The following is a 26,844-nucleotide window of genomic DNA, read 5'->3' on the forward strand; positions in this document are numbered from 1 at the left end:
CACACTTACCACTTTGGGGACCTCCCAATAAAATGCAGTGATTTGGGGAAACGATCTTGCAATAGGCCTACACATCTGAGGGCCAGAGAGCAAATTACAGGCTCCTAATGTTTTCCCAAATATCTTCACATATGCTCTGTTATTATCTATATTGCACTAGAGTGTATCATGACCTATTTGACATTAACAACATACGACATAAATTGCCCGCGGAGGACTGGAGAGCGTTCGTACAAAGCGATGTTGGCAGTCACAGCCACATGCACTGCACGGTGCCCGGTGGACCTGTTCTCCTGAGGTCGCTGGAAACTCAGGCTGCTAAGGTCTTCACAACCTTCAGTCCTCGGCTTACCTCAGGAGCCCTTCTGCACACCAGGAGCCTGGCCACATTACCAACTATTTTTCCAAAATCCTCTCAAGTGTCTGAAACAACATGCAGTACTCTCTGATCCTATTTGCATCCCATTGTTAGCCTGAAATGCTCATGCTGAAAAGTGGAGGGTCACAGGTATCTCTTTCAAGCAACTGTGGTAAACATCCATTAAGGGCATCACATTCTCTTTTATAGCACATTAATTAACAAAACCTAAATTCCTAGTTGCTCTTTCACCCTGTTATTGCATGTTTTCTGCAATTTTCCTAACTTTCCTGCATCACTTTTAGAAGCTGTTCATACCTGTTTCGGACACTGAAAAGAGCTGCATTTCAGCAGCACATCGGTAGTAACTCAAGCACAGCAGAACCTTGGTAAAGTACAGAAATCATTGTTTTAAGTGCTGTAAATCAATAATCATACTTAAGCATTTAGGACTTTTTTTTATTACACAGACAGCAAGTCCATGTGTGAGGTAGGAGTATATATACTGAGGACCCCGGAATACATATATGGTATATAAGTATATATACTATATATAAGTATATATACATATATATATATATATATATAAGTATATATACACATATATATATACTTATATATATATATATATATATATATATATATAGTATATATACTTATATATACTATATAAGTATATATATAAGTATATATATATATATACACAGGGGACCCAGAAAAGAAAAACAAAACAAAACACCCCCAAACTAGTTGCTTTGCTCCACCTGGAAGAAGCACTTTGAGCTGGTGGGTTTCTTTTCCCCAATTTTCGGATTACGATGGGAATCTGGGAAGGAAACGGCAATCAGAGGTGAAGGTGAAGGTGCCACAGCAAACTACCTCAATGCAATGATCAAAGTGAAATAAAGCCCACAGGTTTCGCATGGCTCTGAATCGCATTCAGCATTATTATTTTGGAGTCTTTTGCATTTTTTTTTTTTTTTAAAGGATTTAGCAACCTTTCTGTTTGTGTAACTCCAGAGGTTTGCGATCTGGAGGGTATGTAAACCTGAACTGAAATTAGGTATCTCCGGAGGAAGCCTAAACCGCTTATCTGGGCAGTAAATGCAGAATAAGCAGGATTACTGGCACGGCTTCAGTAATACAGAAATACTGCTTTTTGAGCAGGTTTGCTTTGAACAAAATCTCGCTGTTCTGCCTGGAGCCAGGCGGCTGTGAGGACGCCTGCCCCTTTACCCCCCTTCCCAGTGTGTGGGGGCAGCCGACAATAAGGTGACTTCTCCCAGGGACACCCCAGATTCGCCTCCCCTCTCCCGGCCCCGCTTTGCCCCGTTTCTGTCCCACAAAAAAACTTTCCCCGGAGCTTTTCTCCAGGCCCGGGGCCGCGCAGCTCCCGCCCGGGTCCCTCCCCCTGGCGCCGGCGGGGGCGGAGCGGGGCCGGGCCGGGCCAGGAGGAGGAGGAGGAGGAGGAGGAGGAGGAGGAAGAGCAGGGCCCCGGGGCTGGCGGAGCCCCGCGGCGGCGCCGTGTCGGTGTGCGATGAAGAAGCCAGACGGGAAGGTGGTGCTGCTGGGGGACATGAACGTGGGCAAGACCTCGCTGCTGCACCGCTACATGGAGCGGCGCTTCCAGGACACCGTCAGCACCGTCGGCGGCGCCTTCTACCTCAAGCAGTGGGGGCCCTACAACATCTCCATCTGGGACACGGCAGGTCCGTGGGGTTGGTATTGGGGCTGGGGGGGGAGCGAGCTTGCTGCGGGGACGTGGCTTTTCCACCGCCGGGCTCAGCAGGAGGAGCGGGGGGAGAGGAACCGCTGGGGAGCCGGGCAGCAAAACTTCTCGGGAGTTTCCGAAGAAAAAAGGACTTGTGCTTCAGCAGGGACGTGTTTTATTGCGTTTTTTTTTTTTTTTTTTCTAGTAAGCAGGACCCGCGAGGGTGGCTAGCGGTGGGCTGTGCTTCAGCAGAAGTATCGCCAAAGGCTGGCTTCACCAAGATGACTTCTCTTACGCTACTCTGCTTTTATTTTTAAATATATACTGCGAAATAATCGGGTCCGAGCTGAGCTGGGAAGCTGGAAAGCCTCCAGAGATTCTTCTCAGCAAGCCAGGCAAAGCACCCAGGCGATAGGCACCTTCCCGGGGGCTCAAAGCCTGGCTCCTTCCCCGTAGTTGGGGTTCACCCCACAGCGGGACCGCTTCGGGTGCTGCTGACCACGCAGCGCTGTGGCCGGAGCTCCTGTGGTTTCCTGAGCCCTGGCAGGGTGTCTGCTGGTGAAATGTGCCATGCTGGGAGCTGTGGCTTCCCCGTTCTTCCCCCCGGTTGGGAATTAGCCTTTCAGAGGCAGGCACGGCTCCTGGAGGGTCTCCCTGTTGGCTTGGTGCTCCTGCGGAGCGGTGCGAGTAGCTCTGGGCTAGGCAGCACTGGGACCCGTGGGCTGTGGTTGATCCTCTCGTTAGTCTTCTGAGAACTTGTAGCTCCCAGGGCACGTACGTGCCTTGTTTCTGGTGAAGAAGTAGTGGACCTTGTGGGTGCTACAACTCTGATGGTGATAAGATTAAATGTGAGTTTTGTCATTGTTTGCTTTTTGCTTTTACGGTCCTTGTGCTTTTGTTGGCCACGACGTGTCTGCAGTCCTTGGTATGTGGGTATTACTCCTCCATGGTGTCACTGTCATACCTCTACCAGAGGAGTGCCACCTAAGCTTTGAATTTTTATAGCAAGGAGGAGCTTAAAATTCAGTGCTGCGTTTGTTTATTAACCTGGCATTGCTTACTATTGAATTCTTATGAGGCAGTTACAGCGTAATCAAATACAGATACATTGTTCAGTGTAACTGTGTATGCACAGCTCTGTAGGAGAACCCAAAAGAAAAGATCAGCCTGGAGATGAAAAATGCTCCAGCACAGCAGTAGCGAATGTATGTTTATTTTTGTTTTGGCTTATCAACATTTTTCTGGGCACTGCTCTCTCCGTAGAAGTCCTCTTTATTTTATGTTTAGTCCAGTCTGGATGTTGTTTGTTATTGGTAGGGGTTAGGCAGCTGCCTGTAATAAGGTAGATGTTAATAATAAACTGAAACTTTTTTTTGCTGTGTTTTTACAAGATTAGACTTCAGTGACTGATGAGTATCAGCAGTGGCGATAGATCAAAAGTTACTTATGTGTGGATATTAGTACTACCTCAGTTCAGTTGCTGATCCTCTGAATTATTTGAAACATACCATTTTTACTCATTGTTCTGGTCTTCTTGCTCTAGAAATATCTTACCTGTTTTCCAGATATAATTAAATCTGCGTGCCGATGTGCTCGGGGTGCATGTTGTTGTGTTATCACTTAGTAAATCACAGAAATGCACACCTCACATCTACCAAGGGAAGTTTGAATAACAAATCAGCTCTCCTAGGTAGGGCTCCCCTCTTGGCTGTGCATTCCCACCCATCCTTATCCTGGAAAGATCAGCCGCTTAGTCTAATCTACATCTTTGATATTCTTATCCACAGTCTTGTAAAATGGGTGTAAAGAAGTTGTCAGACTTGATTTTTTTTTTTTTTTTTAATGTAAATGCTCACAGCAAAGAACTTGACGTTTCCAGTTTTCCAATCTGATGATTATGAAAGAAGTTGTTTAGAAATTGCATTGAACCCAAGGAGGCAAATAAGCTACACAAGGAAGAATACTTGGGAGAAGCACTGTGTGCTTGCTCTGTTTTTTTTTTTGTCCTCTTTCTTTTCTTAGCCACCTACTTTTGACTGTTTTTTCCATTGTCAGAGGCCTGGCTAGATGGTCCTCATGTTTCACCCAGTGTGGTGGAGTGGAGAATTGTTTGTTAACTCATATTCCTTGGATACAAATTATATTTACGTGTTTTGTTTGAGTCAGTTAATTCAAAAGAATTAAACAAACAAACCCCGATGTGCTTAAAGTATACAAAAGAAGAGGAAAACAGTCGAATTCTAGTGTTTGTTTTTTTTTTTTTTTTTTTGAAGGACTAGTCTGCTAGAGGGCCTTGGTCTCCAAAGCATCTGAGCGTATGCCTCGAGACCTTCCTAGCAGTATTTTTCAGACCCAGGGAACGTAAGCAGTAGCATCAGCCAGAAGAACATTCTGCAAACGAATCGGAGGCTGGAGGCTCAAGGGTGTCCAAGTGTGTGTGTGTCTGTCTTCTACGCAGTGCTGACAGCAGCTTTGGGGTAAACCAAAGCTCTCTGCTGGGTGTTGGTGGGGTGCAACACCATGCTAGTAGGTTCTCTCTTCTCTCTGGCAGCACAAATGTACCTTGAAGCTCTGGGTCTCGGTTCTGCTCTACCTTTAAAGGCGTGTGGTGTTTTTGCTTAACAATTCAGTGGAAGTGTTTGGGGATTTCACGTGTGTTTTCTATGTCTTAATATTTCAAAAGGGAAAAACTTGTTTGTATGTTAGTTTTTGGTCTTTTGAATTGGACATTTGTCAGGTGATGCCCCCAGAAGCAAGGCTTTTTAACTATTAGTGGTCAGGATCCATTGTGTTGCTGGCTTGGTATCAAAGCAGCAGGCCAGTAAGTTAATCACAAGTATTTAACAAAATTCACTTCGTGATGCTGTGACTGCATTTTAAGAAAGAAACCGGCTTTTGAATTTACCATGCGGTGAGTAATGCAGCATGGTAATGAACATAAAGGTTAACTGGGAAAGTGAGCTTCCCTTCTCTTCCTTCCTCTCATCTTAAGCTAGGTGGCTGAATGGGAGAACTGATTTGATTATCTTCTGTGAGTATTCGGCTCTCAAAGAAGTAGAGCTTAACTGTAGCAGTCTGCAACGGTGTTAGGTTCCTCGCTGACTTTGTCTTTGAGCCTCTTAACTTTGTTTTTGGAGGTGGAGGTCTATAGGGGGAGAAAAGAAACTACAGATGAGGTGGGTACTTGGGTTATTCAAAGCCCAAGAGGACCCCGAGGCAAGTGGGACGGCCTTTCTAAGCCAGGTGAAGGAGTGACAGAGTAGCAGCTGACGTTGGGTCTTGATCAGTGTTTAATGAGGTATGTTTGAGGAGGTTTAGAGGATATTACCCCAACAAGAGTCTTGGGCAGGAAGACTCATTCAGTGAGTCTGTGTGTCTGGCTGCGCTCAGGAGCCTGGAACTTAAAAAGGTAGGAGATGAAAACCACAGAGGATAACCTGTCTTAAGTTTGTTGCCTGTGAGTCATACTCTTGGTAACTGGACCCTGAGCTGTCTGAATTTTTGCTTTTTGCCTCTGGGAAGATTATCCTGCAGAATATGATGTTGGCCTCTGCATATGATAGCTGAGGACCAGCGCCTTCATGCGCAGAGCTTCCTTGTGTATGGTTATAGTCCCCACATCTTGAAAAGGAAGCTGTCAGAATGGAGATTCAAAGAGATGGGGTGGTTAGCTGCTGAGAAAAATCTCCTGTGTATTTGGGGAAGCCAATGAAGAGAGTTCACTGTCACTGAGCTCTGTATCTAAAGCCTATGAAGCAGGCTCAGAAACAGGAATAAAGGTTTTGCTTTCAGACGTCCGCAGAAGCCTAGTTTTGTTGTTGTGAAACATTGCACTAGGGGATTTTTCTGCAATGAATCTTCTCTGAGAAGAGCAGAGTAACTTGGGAGGTGATTAAAAGTATGAGGAAACAATGAATTGTACAGAGAAAGTCCTCAAGAAACTTCTGTTTTTTGTGTCCTACAACTTGAGAATATAGAGATGCAAAAGTCAAAGGTGACAAATTCACTGCTGCTGACAGAAAGTGCTTTTTTACACAAAGGCAGTAAAAAAATTGGAAATACCTTGTCACAGGGAACTGTGGGGAAGAAAACAAAAACGTGAACAACACATGGGGGACAAAATCAACACGTTTTCTTCATACAGCTGTGGCTAACTCACTTTATTGAGGGGGGATTATGTTTCTATTGTGTATTTTTTAGTACTGACTCTTGAGGAGGCAAGCTGTTGGGGAGGGTAGGCCACTTGTTTGTTGTATTTAATACAGGCCAAGATGAGTGTCACGTATGGACCTCTCTGGTAATGTCTCTGTTCAGACTTCCATGTTAAATCCATGCTTCAATAATAATGTGCAAAGGGACTCCGCTAGTCCAGCCCGAGTGGGACCTGAAGGTTCAATATGACTCTCTCCAAATTGTATCGGTAACCTGGGATTTTCGCCTGGCTACAGCTGGCAATGTGTTATGGCACAACATCGCTAATGTTTATCAAGCCGTAGCTAAGGTTTGTGGCTTTGGAGTCCTCAGGAGCACCTCGACTTATGTGAAAAACGATGTTGTCTTTGCTTTTTAATTTTGGCCTGGAGTGGGGCCTGAGTTTTAGAGTCACACTGTAAAAGAGTGGAGAGGGATTAATATTAACTGTTTTCAAGAGCATCTAGTGGGAAGGAAAACAAGGATGTGTTTGTCTAGTCTTTGGTGCATGATGTGTGTTCTTATCTTCCTGTGAAAACTCTGCTTTGTGTCTGTGGCTGATATGAATGAGTTTGTACAAGTCCTTGAATTGACTGAACATATCTATTTTCAAACCATGTTTTAAAGCCCCAAATCCTAGGTTGAAGCAGCACTGATAATCTCTGTAATGAAGAGCTTGTGCCTTTGGCATTGCATCCTGTCTTCCCTGCTTACTGAAGGAAGAGGTGTGTTTTCCAGATATCTCTGTCAACATTGACGTGACAGCTGAAAGGTTAGTTTAAGTGATGACTGCCTGCTTAATGACAACACTGACAAAATGTTTGTGAGAGAGAGGCATAAAAGAGGGAAATGGCTAGTCAGACAGTGGAAACAAAATGGTAGACTTGCTTCAGGGTTGCTGACAAAAAATGCAAATGTATGAAAATTCATCTTGCTGGTGGATCAGAAGCAAGGTGGGAAAAACTGTAGAAAATTTCAGAAGGATGGCCGTGGACTGGATTATTTGCTTCAGTAAATTTGTCTGCTAGTAGGGTGTGTGCGAAGGCTTAAATAGGTATTTTGTGCAAGAAAGCAAGTCATTAATGCCTTGTTGCGCTCTTCATTTTGAGCTTAATATCTGTCAAATGCGTGCCTGAGCTGTCTATGAACACTCTTTCAACTATTTGGAGGTGGAGGGGAGGACACAGGGACAGAATGGGACGTGACACTCTTTTTTCCTTGCATCATCCTCTGTCTAGCTGGGTAAATAGTGGTATGCTCCTGACACGTAGGCTAATTTGAGTATCTTAACTTCACGCTGTGATCACATATCATAGCTTAATTGTTTGGTGCACAACAATTATTTGCACTCAAGCCAATTGCCATGTGAGCTTCCAAGTGTTTGTTTTTTCTGTGGCAGCGTTTCTCTGGATGAACTGAAGGTGAACTTGGTAATTCCTTGTCCGAGTCACGTTGTAGTATTGCAAAACATCTAAACAAGTCACCTTTGTTTGGGTCTCCACAAAGAAAGACACTGAGACTGTGGTGGATACGTTCGGAGATGTCAGAAATTATGGAATAAAAAGAATCATTTTCTCTCCCAAGTCTGGCTGATTAGCTTTCTTCTGGGTGAATGTTGGGTAGGACCTTCTGGGATATGATCAAAAGGTGTCAGAGTTGTGATATATTACTTTTCCTGTTTTGTTTTTGTTATATTAACTATAGCTTCATATGCAGTGCCCAAAGATGTGCGGGCCTAGGAAATGGATTAAAACTTAGCTTACGTGAGCGGTACTGCTGAGAGCAGAGGTGGTCAGAGGAAATGAGTTTTGGCTTTTTCTTGTCTGAATTTGAACATTGGCTCATTAGAGCAAAAATACATCCTAGTCTAGTTTGTAGCATGGTGGACACTTCATGTACAAGACTCCAGGAGGAGGGACATTCAGAACTTTCAATATTCAAACAGGTTATAGTCACAAATTGCCTTACTGTGAATTAAAGCTTCTGTGCTTTCAGGTTATTTCTGTTTATTATTATTGAGCCCTCTCCACCCCCTTCAGTTCTTTCAATTTTGTTTTTGCTTTTTTTCTGTCATGAAAATAACTATTCGTATCCTCAGTTTAAAGAATATACCATTTTCCTTGTTTTTCTGGTCTCCAGGTTAATGAATTGAAGATTGAAACAATTATGTTCAGTAACCATTAAGTGTCTGACGTAGATACCTCTCCCTCTTCCCACAGCATGTCCTCTCCCCAGTTGATCCAATGGCATTTCTCCCTTAATTCATTATATATTTAGTATTCCTAACCACCGTTTTTATACTTAAGGATATTCTTATGAAATACAGGAAAAAGATGTTTTCCAGCCATCCAACTGCTCTTGTATACTTTGCTTAAAAATAATGGTTTTCAGTACTGCTGAAATAGCAGGGTGTATTTGTTCTACCATTTGTAGCTGATGACTACTTAACCTTAAATGTGTATGGTTGAATATTTTGTATGACTTAAGTATTTGAGTTTTTATTCTTCTCTTAATTATATCATTATCCATAAAGTGAAGGGTGGCTTAGTTGGGCATTCAGGGAAATGTTGTTCCTGTAAGAATATATAAACCAGGCACCTCAAAGAAACAGTTTGTGAGGTGGGGCAAGGTAAGTGAGTGTAATATGCTTTATGAAGAATGTAAAGTAGAAGGTTAGTACATGGGAATAGCCTTTAAAAGAAAAGAAATACTTAAATTTTGAACACTGGCCGTATAACAACTACTTTAAATGGAGACAGCCAACTTTGGGATACCTGCTTGCACTCATGTTCCTAATGTACTGAACTGCAATGGTATAAAAACATACACGTGTGGTGGTGTGCCCTGGCTGAAATGACCTTCAGGTGAGCTCTTGCTCCCTTCCCTCCCATGTCCCGAGGGGTTTGGGCTGGCTGACTTCCCTGTCTGGCTGCGCAGGTTGCGACACTGCTGGGGCTGCGAATGAGTGCGGTTCTGTGCTTTATGCCGTGAAACTTCTCAACGTTCGTTTTCTGTTCTTCATAGTGAGGTCTGTCGTCTGGATGTACAAATCTGGTGCTACTCTCTTATTAGCTCCCTTATTTGGAAAGAAATAAGGCTCTGGGTTATTCAGAGGGTTTCTTGTTTGTTTATTATTTATTTCTACTCTGCTGTTTCTGACAGCAAACGGCAGCAAAGGATTTTGTTTTATTCAGAAAATTGGGAAGTTACAATATCTGTAGTGATTTATGGTTTAAAAAAAAAAAAACACAAAACAAACAAAGCAAGAGTCCTATGTAATTTAGTCATCATCCTCCAAGCTTTGTAAAAGGGATCATCACATCTCTTGGGTGACACGTGGAACACGTTTTGGAAAATAGCTGGTATAATGAGACTGATTTTTACTTATTTTTTTCTGAAAAGCTGTTACAGACTGCTTATTTAAAAATAAATCTTTAGTTTCATGAAACCAAAAACAGCTCAAACTGCTCACCTCTCCCTGGTCCCTGCCTGTGTGCCTGCTGCTTATTTTTATGAGGAGGAACAAACACTCTCTTGGACTCTCCTTAGGACGTGAGCTTTCCCTCCCACAACAGATAGCTGTCTGTATCACGTTCCTATTTCCCTTATCTCCTTTCCCCGTGTAGCATTGTATGCACCCTCCATGTTTCCACATTTTCCTTCTCAACTGTTATTTTTTTGTTAAACCTTGGAAGCCCAGTGGCAGTGGAGTAGTCGCTGCCTTCCTTCTAGCAGAACAGTACTTTGTGACCTAGGGTTGCTGCCTCATTGCTTTCTTAAGACTAGAGGGGAAAAAAAAAAGGATGTAGCACATGCAAATCTGCAGTCAGTTCCCTTTCAGTAAGTGGCTTCCCCTCGTGTCATGAAGGTTCAATGGATGGATGCTGCACAGTGCAAGCAGATTGCTCTGCGTGGCATATGCTGTGTGTGAGTTCAGAACTGAGCTGTTTACAGGTCTTAGTGGTACTCCTTTTGTGCCAGGCTAGGGAGTGTTAATAAGACAAGATCAGTTTTATTTTACCATCCCTGTTTTGTGGTTTTTGTTTCTTTAATCCTTAAATTAATGCATCTACACAGTGAATATTAAACATGCTCTTAAGAGTGCAGGCAGAGAAGCAAGAAGTGGAACTGGAAGGGAGAAGAAGTGCTGGAAACTGAAAGCCACGTCTTCATCTTCATCAGCAGATCTTCTGAAAACCCAAGCGCTGTGTTCCGTGATACGATTACCCAAATTCAGTAAACCTCTCCTGTTAAATCCTCGAGGCAGCTGTATGTCTGGCACAGTCTCCTGTTCATGGTGCTTGCTGAGGACAGCCCGCCGGGTCACCAGAACTTCCTCCTGCTTCGGACAGACAGCAGCTATCCAAGGGCATCCAGTGAGGGAGACTTCAGCTCAGTCAAAGCTGGTGGCAGCTGGTAATGAGCAGAAGCAATTGTGATTTTCTTGTGGATAAATTAGAACCGAATAAATTGTGTATGTTCTCAGTTGAGAATCTGCCTGAACTGATATTGAAACAAATCATTTAAAAATATGTCTGAGTGGGCCTAGGTTTATGTCCCTTGTTACTGATGTGAGATGATCTTCAGCAAATGAAATAGTAGATCTTTATTCGCTTTACAAGATCCATATCCTTCATTCTACCCATTCGACTTTCTACCCTGAATTACAATTTTTCAAATAGCTAGTGAAGGCTAGGCAATTGAAGTGTTAGAAACCAGGCGTTACTTGTAGTTATCTACTACAGCATGGTTTCATTTCACCATGAGACAGATCAACCTTAAATGTGAAGCACTTATCAAGTATCTGCTGGGGCAGACCATCTTTAGGTGCTTGCTGTTGGTCTGAGAAGGTAACTTAGTGAAGTAGTTCAGACAACTATTATTCATTATGTGTGCAAGAACCATTTCTCAGTTTTAAAGCATGTGACACAAAAGGTCGCTTCTGACAACAAGAACTGCCAGCTCTCAAATGTTGGTTTTTTTTTTTTTTTTTTTTTTTTTTCCTCTTTGTGGAGCCTGGTCTCTATATTTTTCAGAATCTGAATGTTGCATTTCTGCATGTTGACTTTTTTTCCCCTCCTCAGTGGCAAACAGTGGTGACTACCAGCATGCAGCTGCTGTTTTACACAAGCTTCTAAAAGCTGTCATTTTGAAATATTTCAGCACTCTTCTTCCTGTCACGTAGTCCCAGTCAACTTGGAAAGGTACTGGTAAGGTAAAAGATTTATGGAAGTAGTACTTGAGGTACCATCTGGATATGACTTAGCAATTAATTTTATCTCCAAAAGGAACCACGGCTGATATATTCAGGGCACATTTGGCCCTTTCTGTATGCCCTAGAGTGTCTGTACTGAACAAAGCCTTGTTGTTGTGGGAGAACAGGATGATCTCTGGCTGTGGACAAGGGTAGGAAAGTGTGACCGGGTCGCCCTAAATGTCCTCTGGGCTGATCACTGAAGGCTAAAAAATTACTGCTTCTGGTATCCTGGTGCCGTGGTGGAAGCACGCCGGAGATCCTTGAAAATGTCTGAAGCCTGAACTTTTTTCAGTTTCTTTGTGGTTGGATACCTAAACTTAATTCACAGAGGACCTGCTTTCATTAGAGAGGAAAAATAGTGCATAGTTAAAGTGTTGCTGTCCTTAATTAGGATGTGTTTATTAAGTTTATGGTATTTCCTCACTCAAAGAATGGCATGATGTAAAATATTGTAGTGACTTGGTGTGTGCGTAGTCACCCGTCTTCAGCAAAATTTATGGGGAATTTCAATTATTAAAAGAAAAAAGTCTGTATAAAGATGACTAGGGTGAAAGTAAAGTATCTAATGAGGAAGCTGAGAAAACTAAGTAGACTTAAAACAGTGATAAAAATGAAGAAAAACAGGAAGCATTTCTCATTTGTGAGGGAACAGGCAGATGCTGATTGCTAACTGTCTTCACGGAGAGGAGGAATGACTAATAGTGCCAGGGTTTCAAAGGGTTTACTGATGTGCTTTTAGGAGAGCAATCTCAACCCCACCCGCCTCCGATTATTTTTTTATTATTTTTATTTTCTAATATCACACCTGTATCAATGTTTGCTTGGGTGAATTGGAAGCCAAGTTAACTCGCGGTTCTGTATTAAGTAATATAACACATCCAACTTGTCTTGAGTGACCTCCAGGGCCCTGCAGTGCTGGCTGAACTGTACTAAAACAAACCTGGCCCTGCATTCCTGTGTGAGCTAAGGACCAACTTCTCCCTTTGAAGAGCAAACTTTGGGCGGGATTGCAGGCTTTGAAGTTCTCTTTTCTGGAGGTAAGGACCTGGTAACAAGCTCTGCTTAGCAATTGCACGAAGATTGTCTGCAGCGCTGGTTCCTCTGTGGAAAGGAATTGCAAATTTAAGGAAAAAGTATCAGATTTTGGGTACTGGAAAGGGAAACAGGCTGCTTTTAGAGTTTGTCCTGTGGAAAATTAATTGCTTTTCTGTAGGAGTGACTTTTCTTTGAGGTGACGAACTATTGTTCCAGAGGGTGTTCTGGCGAAAAGGCTTCTTGCACAACCCAGAGCTGAGAGTCTGACGTGGCCATGGTGGTTTCAAAGCCCACTTCACTTCTGTAAGTGGTCTCTTTGTTACCTTCACTGAGCAATAGCTGGCTTTAAGCCCTGCTGCTGCAGTTAAGGAGTCGGCGTTATTGCTTCCTGCAGAACTGTTCCAAAGTAAATCCTAAGGTTATTTTTTTCCTCCTCATAGTTTGTTTCTAATCATATCTCTCCTTAAGCAGGTCATCTGCCAAATGACCAGTTCTTCTTTGAAGCAGCAGTTTTAAATTGCCTGTTAAACGTAAAACTTCAGAAGAATTTTACATCGATGCTTACATTTTACTTTCTCAAATTCAAATTTCTCAATTCAGCCTTGCATTCCTGCTCACACCTGTACTGAAGCTTCCTGATTTTAATTCTCTAGTGCTCTGCCACCTATTCAGTAGAGGTGGTGTTGATACTGGAGTTCTGGCACTGTGTTTCCTCTTAGACAGAATGATACTGTCACACGAGTCTGGCATCACCTCATTTATTTTGCCAGACTTAAGCAGATAAAGTGTCTTCTAAAACATCATAGTTTTGCAGGGAAATAGATAAATACCGGTGTCATTTTGTCAGTTTGTATTGCAGATACTCTTGAGATATGCTTGCTGGACTGGAAGGGCTAAGGTCATTTTTACATTGCATTTACAAGGCACTGCATTTCCAGACAGCTGAAAACTGCTTGAAGCTTCTGGGGTTATTTTCTTCTCCTAAAAAATACATATGGATCAAGAGAACTAAATATAATAGGTGGTTTGAAAAAAAAGAAATCTCATTTAGCTAAATGAAAAAGTTACTTGGCGTGGTAGAGGTGTCAATGGGACCTTTAGCTGCAATATATATTTATTTACAGGGGTACCTATTTATATATATATTCACTTACTGGGATACCCAAAGTTTTTGTTGGCAAAAAGCACACTAGATACTGTGGTTAGGAGCATTTTTCCAAAATGTTTTGTGTTACAATAATACATGGTTTAAATTTAAAACTTTGGATGGAAAGCATACCGGTAGAATAAAATTGGCCTGTCAATGGGAACTTTTGATTTTGAAATGAAAATTCTTGTGAGTTGAAAAGTTTGGGCTTAGTTCTAGTAATAGTAGGGTGAGTTTTGATTTGTCAGCAAGAAAAAAAAACAACTTACGAAACAGAATGGACTCCAGCTCCTCTTTTATCCCAGAGAAGTTGAAAATAGTTCATGGGCTAAATCTTGTGGATAATGGGGATCATCTCTGATAGTATTTATTGTCTTTTATTATAAGAGTTATGCAGCTCCTTTGTCTGGTGGAGGCATTCCTGGTCAGATACCATGAACACGCATTTAGTCCAAAGACACTCAGCTGACAAGTCTATCTACAAAAAGACTATTGCAGTTAAAAACACGCAGACTAAACAAATGCGTAAGGTTACAAATATAGACTAATGGCCAAGCTAGGTTTTGTTTGCGCAACAATACGTGTTTTGTTGCAAGGTCCATTGAGCTGGTAGCAGATGACAAACCAAGCTCTTAATGTTTTGTGGTGTCCCAGAGCCCAAGAGCTGTTCCGAAACGTATGTGAAGCATAGAGATGAAAGTAATGAAGAATCGGGGTAACCACGCAGTGGTGGTGACTCTGTGCTACAGTCTTGGTTATAGAGTAATGCAGAAATGTTGGAGAAAAGAGCTACAAGCATGGCTAATGGATTAGAGGCAAAGAGCCTGAGTGTGAAAAATTATTGACTTCTGTGGCCTAATTAGAAGGTTAAGTCATATAGGAGTATCTTTTAGTGAAGAGTTGGGTTTTTTTAAAGTGAATACGGCATAGGAATTTGTGGAATATTAACTCCTCTTTGGTTTTTCTATGAAGTACAGATTCTTCAGTTACAGGATGGGGGCTGAATGAAATCCTGTTGTTACACAGCAGATGAGACTCAAATGAGAATTACAGTGGCTGATCTCTGGCTTTACTCTGAATGTTTTTTTTTCTTTCCTCTCCTTTCTCCTTCGTTGGCTTGATCTCCTTAAACTTGTAAATGGGTCTGTCTTTGGGAACTGGTAAATGCTGGTAAATCTTTATTGCTGGTTATGGAATGAAAGTTTTCAAGGCTGGATTTAAAAAGTTTCTGGCTGAAACTGATTATTCTGACTGAATAATCAGGGATTTCAAAAGATGACTGAGCAATATTTATTTTATTGAGGATTGAGTGAGAGGATTTCATCTGCAGTAACATTTTTTTGATACTTCTGTGGCTTGGTATATTCTGAAGGAGGTAATGGTGGATCGACCTGCACCAATGTAAGTTGCTAGTTACGTGGTTTTAGTTTAGCTGCCTTTAGAATGAGAAGCTAACCATCCAAAGAAATAAAAAATGAAAGAAACACACCAAAAAATACCAAACCAACCCCAAAGCCGACTTTTTCTCATTTTTGGTCGTGGACTTGTCAGAGGTGTGCTGGGAGTTAAGCCTATGTCTTTTGAGTCATTTCTTTAGCACCTCAGAAGAATGTTGTAACAAGATGTTTATTTTGGAGTTTCTACTAGTGTGTGCCTAGAAAGATAACCTTCTCAGAGGGTACAAAATAAAACTAAGCCTGTAGCAGAAGTTCCCATTACTTTCTGTTGTTGGAGAAAAGCGTATCACAACAAGCCATCATCTTCAGATAAAACTCAGATGATCTTGTAGATCATTAACCAAGTCTTCGGGTGTTTGGCATGTGACTCACAGTACGCTGTGCTGGCGTGGTTCTTGCGTAACTTCTCAGTGTGCTGTTTGTCCTACCAATAAAAGGCCCATTTAAGCATACTTCTATGGAAAAGATCTCTTACGTGAATTGCGCCGAAATATCACTTCTGAAATGCAAATGGAATCAATGTTTTAATAGCTATTAAGCAATCAGTTGAAACTGCTTGATCGATTGGCATAGTTCAATCTTAACAGCAGATGCTCATCTCGGAAAGTATGGAGGCATGAAGGTGCTTATTCCCCTGGTCATTCAGGACTGTTCTGTAATCACTCTGGAAGCATACAGCAAAAAAAAAAAAAAAAAAAAAGAAAAGGAAACAAAGCCAAAATGCAGTGATGAACATTTTTTCCTGATGGAAATCGTAACAGCGGAAGGAAAATAAAGACAATTGCAGCTGTTCATTTCAGCTTGCTGTTAAGGTGACTTTCCTTTCGGAAAGGCTGTAAACCAGGAATCTCTAAAGAAATATAAAACTTGAATCTCTAAATAAATATAAGAAGCATTAGCAAAATTATTCATCCTCTTAAGGAAAGGTTCCTATTTTAGAAGGTACCTTCTAAAATGTCTAAAGACATGGCTAAAATTATAGGACAAAATCTTTTCCCTGTTTCATATTTGACAATCCCTTCTGAAACATGCCCTGCAAAACTTATTGGTGTATCTGTTATTTTTAGTTTAGTTATATTTAAAGGGGAGGAGAAAGAAGTAGGCAAAAAAAAATCAGGATAAAATAATTTTTCGTTATATTTATTAATATTTGTGGGTATAGAGTAATGAAATTTCTGTTCTCAGAAAGTAAAAGCCCCCTTTTTCAGATGCTTTCTAGTATTGCTGTCTTCCAGTGGTTCTTCTTGTATGTAAAGAGTCTGAATTGGTGCCTTTCCCAGCAATGCTGGTGGTGATTACAACTGGAGAAAAAAAAAAAAAAAAGAATTCATATGCTGGGTTTGTATTGGAACAAGCAAAAAGAGCAGAAAGGAAAGAAAAAAAGGCAAAAAGGAAGGGGAATTATTGGATGGGAATCCATTTTTTTTTTTCCAAATACTACCGTGTTTTCCTCTCTTTTTCCATGGAGACTATATTAATATCTGTTAAATATTTAGGCATAAATTTGAAAAGTTACCCTCCAAAGATAATTTATGCTTCTTTTTTAATTGCATTTAATTTTTAATTTAATTTAATTGCCTTTTCATATAGTCCTTCAATTGTTCATCACTGAATTTTTCATCTTTTTTTTTTTTTTTTTTGATTCTGAAAAAACTTGTAGGTTTCCTAATAACAGAGTTTATGTATGTTTGGATATGTTTTTTGGATCGCTGATGGCAGATTGCTGGGCTTCTCAAAAGTATCTCTTTAATATTTTTATTTACATAGACGGGTGCAGCTTAATCTCTCAGGATAAAAGCCATCCTGTGGTATCATAGCTCATAAACCCGTGATTACAGTGTCAAGGTATTTCCTGTTTTATGAAAACCATTCTCTGCCTCCAACTTGATAACTGGTTGGATTTTCTTGAGTAAGTTATCAGGCTGTTCGGACAAAATTAGAACAATAAACTGAATATTTTAATATTTGAAAGAATCCTCCTCTGTAATCTGCCAGTAGATTGTGTTAAGCTCTCTGTACGTGAATTCAATGGAGACTGGCTTATAGTGGGATAATGTAATGCCACATCCAGATCGGGAAGATAACATTTTCCTTTTGTACAATAGTGCACTGAGTTCTTGAGGGCTGCCTTTTATTTAAATGCCACTAAATTAAATGTATTTGAGAACATCTTCTGCTTCACTGTTTATAGTTAGTGGGGCTTTTCTGTCTCTGATGAGTAGTTCAAACATTGTTCTTCTGATTTTGGGACTTGCCTCCATTTGAGTATTGTTCTCTATTTTCATGTGAAGATACTTGTCCTGCTTGAAACAAACTTCCTGCCTGGACACCAGCTCTTAGGGCAGTACTGGAGCTCATTCAGCGTATTTCCTTTATTTATAAGGCAGTATAAATTCCTAAATGCTATCAGGCCTGAGGGGTTTTAAGCAATTCATAGCTAAAGATGATGCAGTGGATAAGTTGTAGTCTTTCTAGTCTTCACTTTTTATGTCCAAGTGAAACATTTGTTAACGGGGGGGTGTTATTTGTAGGAAGATAATTAAAGCTGCCTGAAGGACAGTGCTCAGGTTGAAGGCAAGACAAGAAATTGCCAAAGCGAGGAGTGAATGATGGCTCCTGCTTGTGTGGTTTTCATGCTCACACTGAAGGGCTGTGTTGCAGAGAGCTTTACAAGCCTCGGATGCTTCGTGTTTGTAGAGTGGGAATGTTTGCAGGGTGTTTGCCAAATTCTGAAGGAGTCTGAAATTCCATGGTTGTTCTTTAAGGTAAAAACATAGAGATTTAAGGGAGAAGATTGTCTATTTGGCCATTTAAAGTCTTCTTTTAATATGAGACAGATACCTCACTTAGCAACTGGGTGTAAGTTACATCTGGAAATGCAGTAGGATTGTCCCAGTCCTATACTACATACAGGTTGCTTTCCTGGCTGTTTGGTTCTGACAATTTTTCTTCAGAGGGATATACTGAAGAATCTTCCTTTTTGTTCTTTGTTCATTCAACCAATGCAGTTTTTTTTTTTTTTTTTTTTTTCTCTTTCTACTTTACAAGATGAAAGTGAAGCCCTTTGGGTATGAGATCAGGACTTTCCTATGTTTACATTATGTTCTGCTGTGGCCAAGGCATCCGTACACTTCATCTTAATAACTTAAGTAGGTTCTCATGAAGTAGGGCATAGTTCACACCTTGAACGTTGATTAGCTTCTGAGTAATTAATATAAACAAAATAAATGTTGTCTTGATCTTTTAGTAGAGCTAGAGGTCAGTTGTGCTCTGAAACTTCCATGCACCCAAGTATATTCTCTCTTATACCATTGTAAATGTAAAATACCAGGTAAAGGCAAAGCGTAAGTGAATTTTCTAGTTACTCAGCATTAAATGGTTTGGTGTTTTGTTTTTTTCGTTTCCCCTCTCCAAAACTTTTATTCTATGGGGAATTTTGTCTTGGAGCAAAACCAAATGTTGACATTTCAAGTGGATCAGGAAATCATGTATTCAAGCAGCTTCTGGGTATGTGAAAAAATTGAGCTCTTCAGTGTTCTCAGGCTCATTTGTTTCCACTAATTCCTACTTATGTCCTCCATGCTAATCCTTTGTGATGGAGAGCTTTATTTTTATCCGCAGGTAACCACAGGCATAGTCCAGCTCTTCTTAATAGAGTTCCTGGCTGTAAGGGAAATGCGTTAAAGCTGTCTAGAAGGAATAAATATCAATATTGACCAAGAAGTGACGAACTCTGACTTCATCAATGTCAAAACTTTACAGCCCAAGTCACATGTAGGCAGGGGAATTTTCCTGAAGCCTTCAAGGACCTTTATTGCTTGCTTTTTGATAGTCAGCCTGTGTTTTGGTATACGTGTGCAAACAGAAATCTCGGTTTCTAGCCAAATTATTTCCCCTAATGTCAGTTAAAGGATCATAACATTACCGGTCTGTCTGCAAACAGAAGGAAATGCTGTTTATTAAGAAGGAGCTTCTGTGTATGGTCTTGTGATTACATGGATGGTCCTACTGAAGCAAATCAAGAGCATCAGGCCCACCCTTTGAACCTCTGTCTTGCTGCAGCTGAATCTGCGTTTCTTTCTAGTACTGTTCTCTGTGCTGTCTCATGGGTGTCATACTTCAAGGGAAACCAGCTGCTGTGATCTTTTTGGACTTCAGCAAGGCTTTTGACATGGTTTTCCATAGGATCCTACTGGACAAAATGCCCAGCATACTCCTTACCAAAAACATCATACGATGGGTGAGCAATTGGCTGACGGGCAGGGCTCAAAGGGTTGTGGTTAATGGGGCCACATGTGGCTGGTGGATATCACTAGTGGGGTCCCTCAAGGCTCCATTTTAGGGCCAGTCCTCTTCAATGCTTTTATAAACTATTTGGATGTAGGACTAGACGATGTTCTGAGCAAATTTGCCGATGACACCAAACTTGGAGGAGTTGTGGACTCTGATGAGGGTGGAAAGGCCTTGCAGAGAGACCTGGACAGATTGGAGAGCTGGGCAATCACCAACCATGTGAAGTTTAACAAAGGCAAGTGCCGGGTCCTGCACCTGGGACGGGGCAACCCTGGCTTTACGTACAGACTGGGCGATGAGACGCTGGAGAGCAGCCTAGAAGAGAGGGATCTGGGGGGTTATGGTTGACAGCAAGTTGAATATGAGCCAGCAGTGTGCCCAGGCAGCCAGGAAGGCTAACCGTATCCTGGGGTGCATCAAGCACAGCATCGCTAGTTGGTCGTGGGAGGTGATTGTCCCGCTCTACTCTGTGCTGGGGCGACCTCACCTCGAGTACTGTGTGCAGTTCTGGGCACCACAGTACAAGAAGGACATTAGACTGTTGGAGAGTGTCCAGAGGAGGGCAACGAAGATGGTGAAGGGCCTAGAGGGGAAGACATATGAGGAGCGGCTGAGGGCACTGGGCCTGTTCAGCCTGGAGAAGAGGAGGCTGAGGGGGGGACCTCATCGCAGTCTACAACTTCCTCATGAGGGGGAGTGGAGAGGCAGGTGACCTTTTCTCTGTAAACACCAGTGATAGGACCTGCGGGAACAGTGTTAAGCTGAGGCAGGGGAAGTTTAAGCTGGACATCAAGAAGAGGTTCTTCACCGAGAGGGTGGTTGCACACTGGAACAGGCTCCTCAGGGATGTAGTCACTGCACCAAGCCTGTCTGAATTTAAGAGGCGTTTGGATGTTTGGATTGTGCAGTCAGTCACATGGTCTAAACTTTTGGTCTAAAATTAGACCTGAGCAGTGCCAGGAGTTGGACTTGATGATCCTTATGGGTCCCTTCCAACTCGGGATATTCTATGACTCTATACTTCATTTTCTTTCCTGTTTTGGCTACCGCCTTAGGGCACAATTCCTGTTTAACTTTGCATGTGCTTAGATTCAGACTCTCTTTTAAAAGAGAACTAGAATTCAGAAGGGAAAATCTAGGTGGTACATTGTGTTTGTGCTTATTCCTCCTGCTCAAATTACAGTAAAAAGAAAGCCTTGAAAGAGATCTGGCTTTATGGGCTGTCTCAAAAACTTTCTGGACAATTTTGCACTTTTGTTTATTTTGAATACAGTACTAATATACTTCTACCACTCACCTTTGTGTAGTTTTCCATACAACATGTTTACTTTAAAAACTCAGAATTTGGGACCGTTTTCAGACTTAGGTATCAGAATAACATCACTTTTTTCAGTGTTTTCTGGAAGACCTTTTTGGCTCCTTAGTGTTCAAGGTGCTATATTCCCTCAAGACTTCAGGTAACAGGCTGTTTTGCATTCTTCTGTGTGCTCAGCATTAAGAGATTTAAAACTCGTTTTTCCAGTGGAAGATGCCTTGGAAGTGTGTGTGGGAAGTCATGTTTAGAAGCTGCGGTGAAAGCCTTTGCAGAGGTGTTAGGTAAGGAACAGATTTAAATCTGGCTGGAGGAAATTTTTACTCTCCTAAACATCAACAGCGACTCCATAAGCGACCTGGGGTCTCATTCTCCAGGGTGGCCAGGGACAGAGCTCCAGGAAGCAGCTGGGGACAGCTGATCCCATGGCTGGGAAGGGAAGGGCAAGCTTGGTCAGGTTGTGGTCCTGTCTGGAACAAGCCTTCAGGTGGGCTGCAGCCACCCAGCTGTAGGTCAGGCTGGCTAGATCAGACATAGGCCTTCAGTTCTTGTCTTAGAAGACTTCAGAATCACAGAATCATTAAGGTAAGCCCTCCAAGATCACCTGGTCCAACCACTCCCCTACCACTAATGTCACCCACCAAACCGTGTCCCCAAGCACCACGTCCAACCTTTCCTTGAACACCCACAGGGACGGTGACTCTGCCACCTCCCTAGGCAACCCGTCCCAGTGCCTGACTGCTCTTTCTGAGCAGAAATGTCTATGTTTCCAATGTGAACCTCCCCTGGCATAACTTGAGGCCATTCCCTCTAGTTCTATCACTGGTTACCTGTGAGAAGAGGCCGACCCCAGCTCCCCACAGCTTCCTTTCAGGTAGCTGCAGAGAACAATGAGGTCTTCCCTGAGCCTCCTCTTCTCCAGACCAAACACCCCCAGTTCCCTCATCCGCTCCTCACAGGATGTTTTCCAGGCCCTTCACCAGCTTCATAGCCCCTCTCTGGACATACTCCGGGGCCTTGATGTCCTTGTAGTGAGGGGCCCGAAGCTGAACACAGTGCTTGAGGTGTGGCCTCACCAGAGCTGAGTAAATCTAGCCTTGCTCATTTATCAGGTTGGCCTCTTGCAAGATCTGCTTTTCCCTTCTTTTTCCAGTGGGTTTCTTACAAGCTTTAGGGTCCTAAGGTCCATTTGGCTCCAAATTCTTTGCTTATGGCAATCGCCACAGAATTTTGAAAATGCTTCTTGGCTGTGCTGCTCCTGAGTGGGTGAAGAATACAACAAGATTTCATATGTTTGCTGGAAGAGCCTTTGTAATACAAATGGTGCTGCAGGGAATGATACAGCCATAGGGGTTTTGAACTGCTTAAAATAAGGCAAAACATAAAGAAAAACTGAAATTAGTTTTCATTGCTTGGCTTTAAAAATTTCTCTAATATTATTCTTTTGTTGTTGATCTTATTGTTCTTGCAATTCCTTTGATTGCAAATTATTTGATATAGTTCTGCCACTCTTCCCTGTTACCTTTCTTTTTTTGCAAGGGTGAAATTGTTTCATCCTTCGATCCAGGGTTTGCAGTTTTATCTAGCTGACTGTGTAAAAAGGCATGTTGTTGGAGTGAGACCAGGTCCTTCCAGACAAGGAAGTAACTGGTCCTAAGAGAAGGATGGCTATCTCTCTGTAGTAAGTTTTTTCACATTATGTCTGATATTATTTTGACCTTCATTATATTGACTGAGACCTTGAGGATAGTTGAGATTCTAATTTAAATTCATTGCACAGTTTTGACGGGGGGAGTTCTGCATATTCCCGCCTATGAGTGCTACCAGTGGTCTGCACAAGGAGACTGTGCAGAAAAGTAAATTATGCATTTTCTGCATGTTTATGTAGATTAAGATGTGTGGGTGAGCAAAAGACTGTCCATAATTCCTCCAATATAATTAATCCCTTATGCAAGGAAAATTCTTCTTTCTGCTTTTTACCCTTTTCAACAATACGTTAGTTGTAGGAATAGTCGGTTCGTGGTTAGAATGTAATTGTGTCGTGGTTTATGTTGTGCTGTGCAAGATTAGATTAGCATACAAATTCCATAAAACAAGCAATACTATTGTTCTAGCGTTCGGTTGCTGTAGCAAATGATTTTGGGGGCTGGATTTAAGCATCTCAAGTGGGAGAACGAGGAGAATATATGTTCCATTGTGGCTTCCAGACCACAGTATAATAAGGATTCTGATGAAAACAAAGTAGGTCATGGCACAGACTTCTCCTAAAAAAAAAAATATGGAGATTTCTAATAACTCACAGTGCAACAGAAAGAACAAATATGAACGTGAGATTTGAGGAGAAAGTGTGAAAGTACTGACCTCCTCCTTCCCCTACACCCCAATCTCCCTTGTTCTTACCTAGCATAATGAAGCAAGGGCATCTCTTCTTTTCTTTATTCCCCCTTATTTCTGATTTCTACATCACTGGTTAAAGAACTTTTTTTTCTGGAGGAAAACAAATCAAAAGTTATACAAAACTGCACAGATGCAGTTCTCCATAAACGTTGTGTAATGCTTTCCCAAAAGCCGTTCACTGAATTTTTGACCTCTAAAATGTGATAAAACAGCAATTTCCATTATTCACTCTGTAGGTAAGCATTTAAACTACATGCATGCTTTTTTTGATGGGGTATCCTCATTTTCTGTGCTAAGAGGAAGTAACCCAGAGACTACCCAGAGAATTTATAGACATCCATTTATATCCTTTTTCAATCATTCACCATCATTTTTGTTTTAACTATTTGATTATTGTTTATTATGAGTATTTTTACTTACACAAGTTTTCACCATTTCTGGGCATCCACACCATCTTCCTTTATACCTCTCTATATTTTACTCTGCATGCTTTTAGATTAATTTCTTTAGCGGTTACCAGAATTTCAGTCAGTGTTGAAGGACTCAGATGGATTTCATATTTTTAGTTCTGTTTTCCAGTTTTGTTTTACTGATACTTTGATACCTTTGATACTAATGTACTGATACCTTGTCTCTCTTCTGGCCGCCATGGAGTAGTGTCCTGAGGTTTCTCAAAGGACTGTGTACAGTGACTCAAAGGTCTATTTTAAATTCTGTTCCTGATGGGAGGTAGGCTCTAAGTTACCTTCATCATGTGCGTCTTCACGTGGCAGATATGTTTTCCTAATACACGCTGACCTGTGTCTTTTGGCATGGATTTCTACCTTTCCTGTTCTACAGTCATTCGCAATGATTTTGTGATACTGTAACTCTTGGTGATCAGTAGCTTCCTGAAAAAAAAACAACACACAAATGTAACCAGATCATTTCCAGATTTTCTATAAATGGAGGCCCTGTGCGAAGAGACCATATGAAAAGTGTTGATAAATGATGTTAAATGTTCAAAAGAGTGTAGTTGGAGTTGTATTCTTGGCTCTCTGTTATTTCCTTTGTTCATTCACAGTTCTGTTCTGTAGCGACCAAAGGCTGGCTCCAATGGCTATTTGAAGTCTTGTGCATTTAATCTCTTTCTCAATCAAGTCTGGGGAAGAAAAGTGAAGGTGCTAGAGCAAAATTCCTTATGTCCTAGATGTTTGGAAAAGTTGCAGTTCCCTGTCAGAAAGGAAAACACTGTTTGTCTGTCTTGAGTCTCATTTCCCTTGGTTCCTTTGCAGCCACTGAAGAGCAATGTTTCCTTCTCAGAGTTTAAGGTAGAATCAGTTTTGTCTTCCAAGAAACAAGTCAGAAGGAGACCATTGAGGCTTAGGTGGAAGTGATGTTAGGTATTTGCTGGATGATGATTAGGAGAAAATGTTTTGCTATAATTCGTGGTTATTGAGTGAGTCGGGACAACTAAATTGAAAGGTAAATTACAGTTAAAGTGAAGTTATGGTTCATTTGTATCTGTTTAATGCCCTAAAAAGCATAAGTACTTATGATGGGACAGATGCATAATAATATAGACCATATACGGAAGTATTAAATGACAAGGAGTCTCTTCCTGTAAAGCCAATGTACCTGGGAACAGTGGACATGTAACAAAGCACTACATTGCTTATGAAAACCTTCAAAATCTAGGAAGAAGTGGTCTTTGATCCAGATTTCTGAACTAGATGTACTTTGTAAAGTATGTATGTACTCACTTTGTACTGACTAATAAACTGTAGCAGAACTTGACACAATAAAACTTACTTTGTGTTTATAAATGGTCCAATAGGTGGAAGGAGACATCTGTGGATGCAATCAGGGTAGTTACTCACGTGACATAAACCAATGTTTGTTTTTTTTTTTTTCTGCAACTCTGAATGCTTTGTCACACTTGCACAGTCGCTTATCTTTACAGGTTCCCTGCCCTGAATCAGTGTGCAGTGAGCTGAGCTGTTCTGTGGCACAGTTGCACTCTCAAGGAGAAGTTTAAAAAAAAAAAAAAAAAGTGCTAAAAGTAACATATTTTACCTTCAGTGCTCTATCCCATTTTGTGAAATTGGCTTAAAATTTCTTAGAATCTTTCACTTGGTTAATGATCTAGCTTCCAGTACACTAACTTCTTTTGTGTTTAAACCTTTGCCAGGACGGGAGCAGTTTCATGGCCTTGGGTCTATGTACTGCAGAGGAGCAGCTGCCGTGATCCTCACGTACGATGTGAACAGCCTCCAAAGCCTGATGGAGCTGGAAGACAAATTCTTGGCGCTGACGGACAGTGCAAGTGCTGACTGCATTTTTGCTATTGTTGGAAATAAAGTTGACCTCACTGATGACTGTGCTTTGCCACCGGATGAAAATAGGCCTGAAAAGTCTGTTGCCAGCTGTGGCGCAAAGGTGCGAAAACAAGTCCGTGCAGAGGATGCGATTGCACTCTATAAGAAGATACTGAAATACAAAATGCTAGATGAGAAGGATGTTCCAGCCGCTGAGAAAATGTGCTTTGAGACCAGTGCAAAAACAGGATATAAGGTGGACTACTTGTTCGAAACTGTGTTTGAGATGGTAGTGCCAATAATTGTAAGGCAGAAAGCTGAGGGGCCACCGCAAACTGTAGACATTACTGACTACAAGCCAGCAAAAAGGACAAAATCTGGTTGTTGTGCCTGAAACATTTATGTGACGTAAGAAATGGGAGGGACTGTTCACTCTAGCAGACTGAAGACTAAGAAGTTCTTACAGTTCACCAGAAAACAAAAGTGAAAGAATAAATAGACTGTAATGGTTTATGTGGGAGAAAATAAAAAGCCCCACCCACAGCCAAGTCTCCTGAATATTAAATGTTTCTGGGAAACTGTGTGTGAGAATGTGAGTGAAATTATGGAGGAGGACTTGCCAGTTTCCAAGGGCTCAGAAGGCAAATTGTGTTAGTACGTTTGGTAAAGACAATCATTTGAACAGTTGTGAAGGAGTCTTATTTTTAATGACTCACCATTTCATGTTGCATATAAATGATCTATTTGTATACTCTATACAGTTTTCAAATGATAATCATCTTCCCCCTTGTGATTCTAACTTTGGAAGATTGAACACATGGTACTTTTTTATTCTTAAAGAGAAAAAGAAAATCCAGATATAATTTATATTTGTAGCTAATAAAGTGATTACAGTCTTCTTATGTCAGATATGACACTGTAAGATTCAGAAGCTGTACTATTAAAATCACTGTGGATATGTGCTCTTCGTATGGAGACTTTATTTACGTGAATTGTAATGCTGGCTTTCATGTATTAACAGAGCAACATCATAGATCTTGCTGCTGTAAATGGAAGTTGCAGAAGGAAGTTTTTTCCTTCGTTTGTCTCGTGTTATTTCTTTATGTGGAGAAGCAAATTTTTTTTTGTTTCTTTTCTGAGAAGGAGGGAAAGAAACGAGCATGATACCTCTTTATGGTGACTGATACCATAGTGTTGAAAACCTGGGTTCTTCATCCGTTCCAACTCCTCCTTGGCTATGCCCAGACAAATCCACGTATTTGATTTTTATCAGCTCTGCTATACTACCTGGGGGGGAGTATTTTCTGATTTATAACAGGAGGAAGGGAAGAGAAGGTGCGTGTTGTATTCCTTTGTGCAGCTTTCTGTTGTACTAAAGAGGTGCACAGT

At 41.4% G+C, this 26,844-nt stretch overlaps 1 protein-coding gene across 1 annotated transcript; it reads left to right on the plus strand.

Annotated features, from left to right (window-relative positions):
• The first annotated feature begins 1,881 nt into the window (after positions 1 to 1,881).
• Positions 1,882 to 26,263, plus strand: RAB20 (RAB20, member RAS oncogene family). The gene is made up of 2 exons (XM_084286178.1): positions 1,882 to 2,067; positions 25,329 to 26,263. Exons 1-2 carry the CDS (start codon positions 1,896 to 1,898, stop codon positions 25,847 to 25,849), a joined length of 693 nt encoding a protein of 230 aa, XP_084142304.1. The 5' UTR covers positions 1,882 to 1,895; the 3' UTR covers positions 25,850 to 26,263.
• Positions 26,264 to 26,844: the final 581 nt, after the last annotated feature.

This window comes from Netta rufina (genome assembly GCF_964035555.1).
Source record: "Netta rufina genome assembly, chromosome: 1".
Classification (NCBI taxonomy): Eukaryota; Metazoa; Chordata; class Aves; order Anseriformes; family Anatidae; genus Netta; species Netta rufina.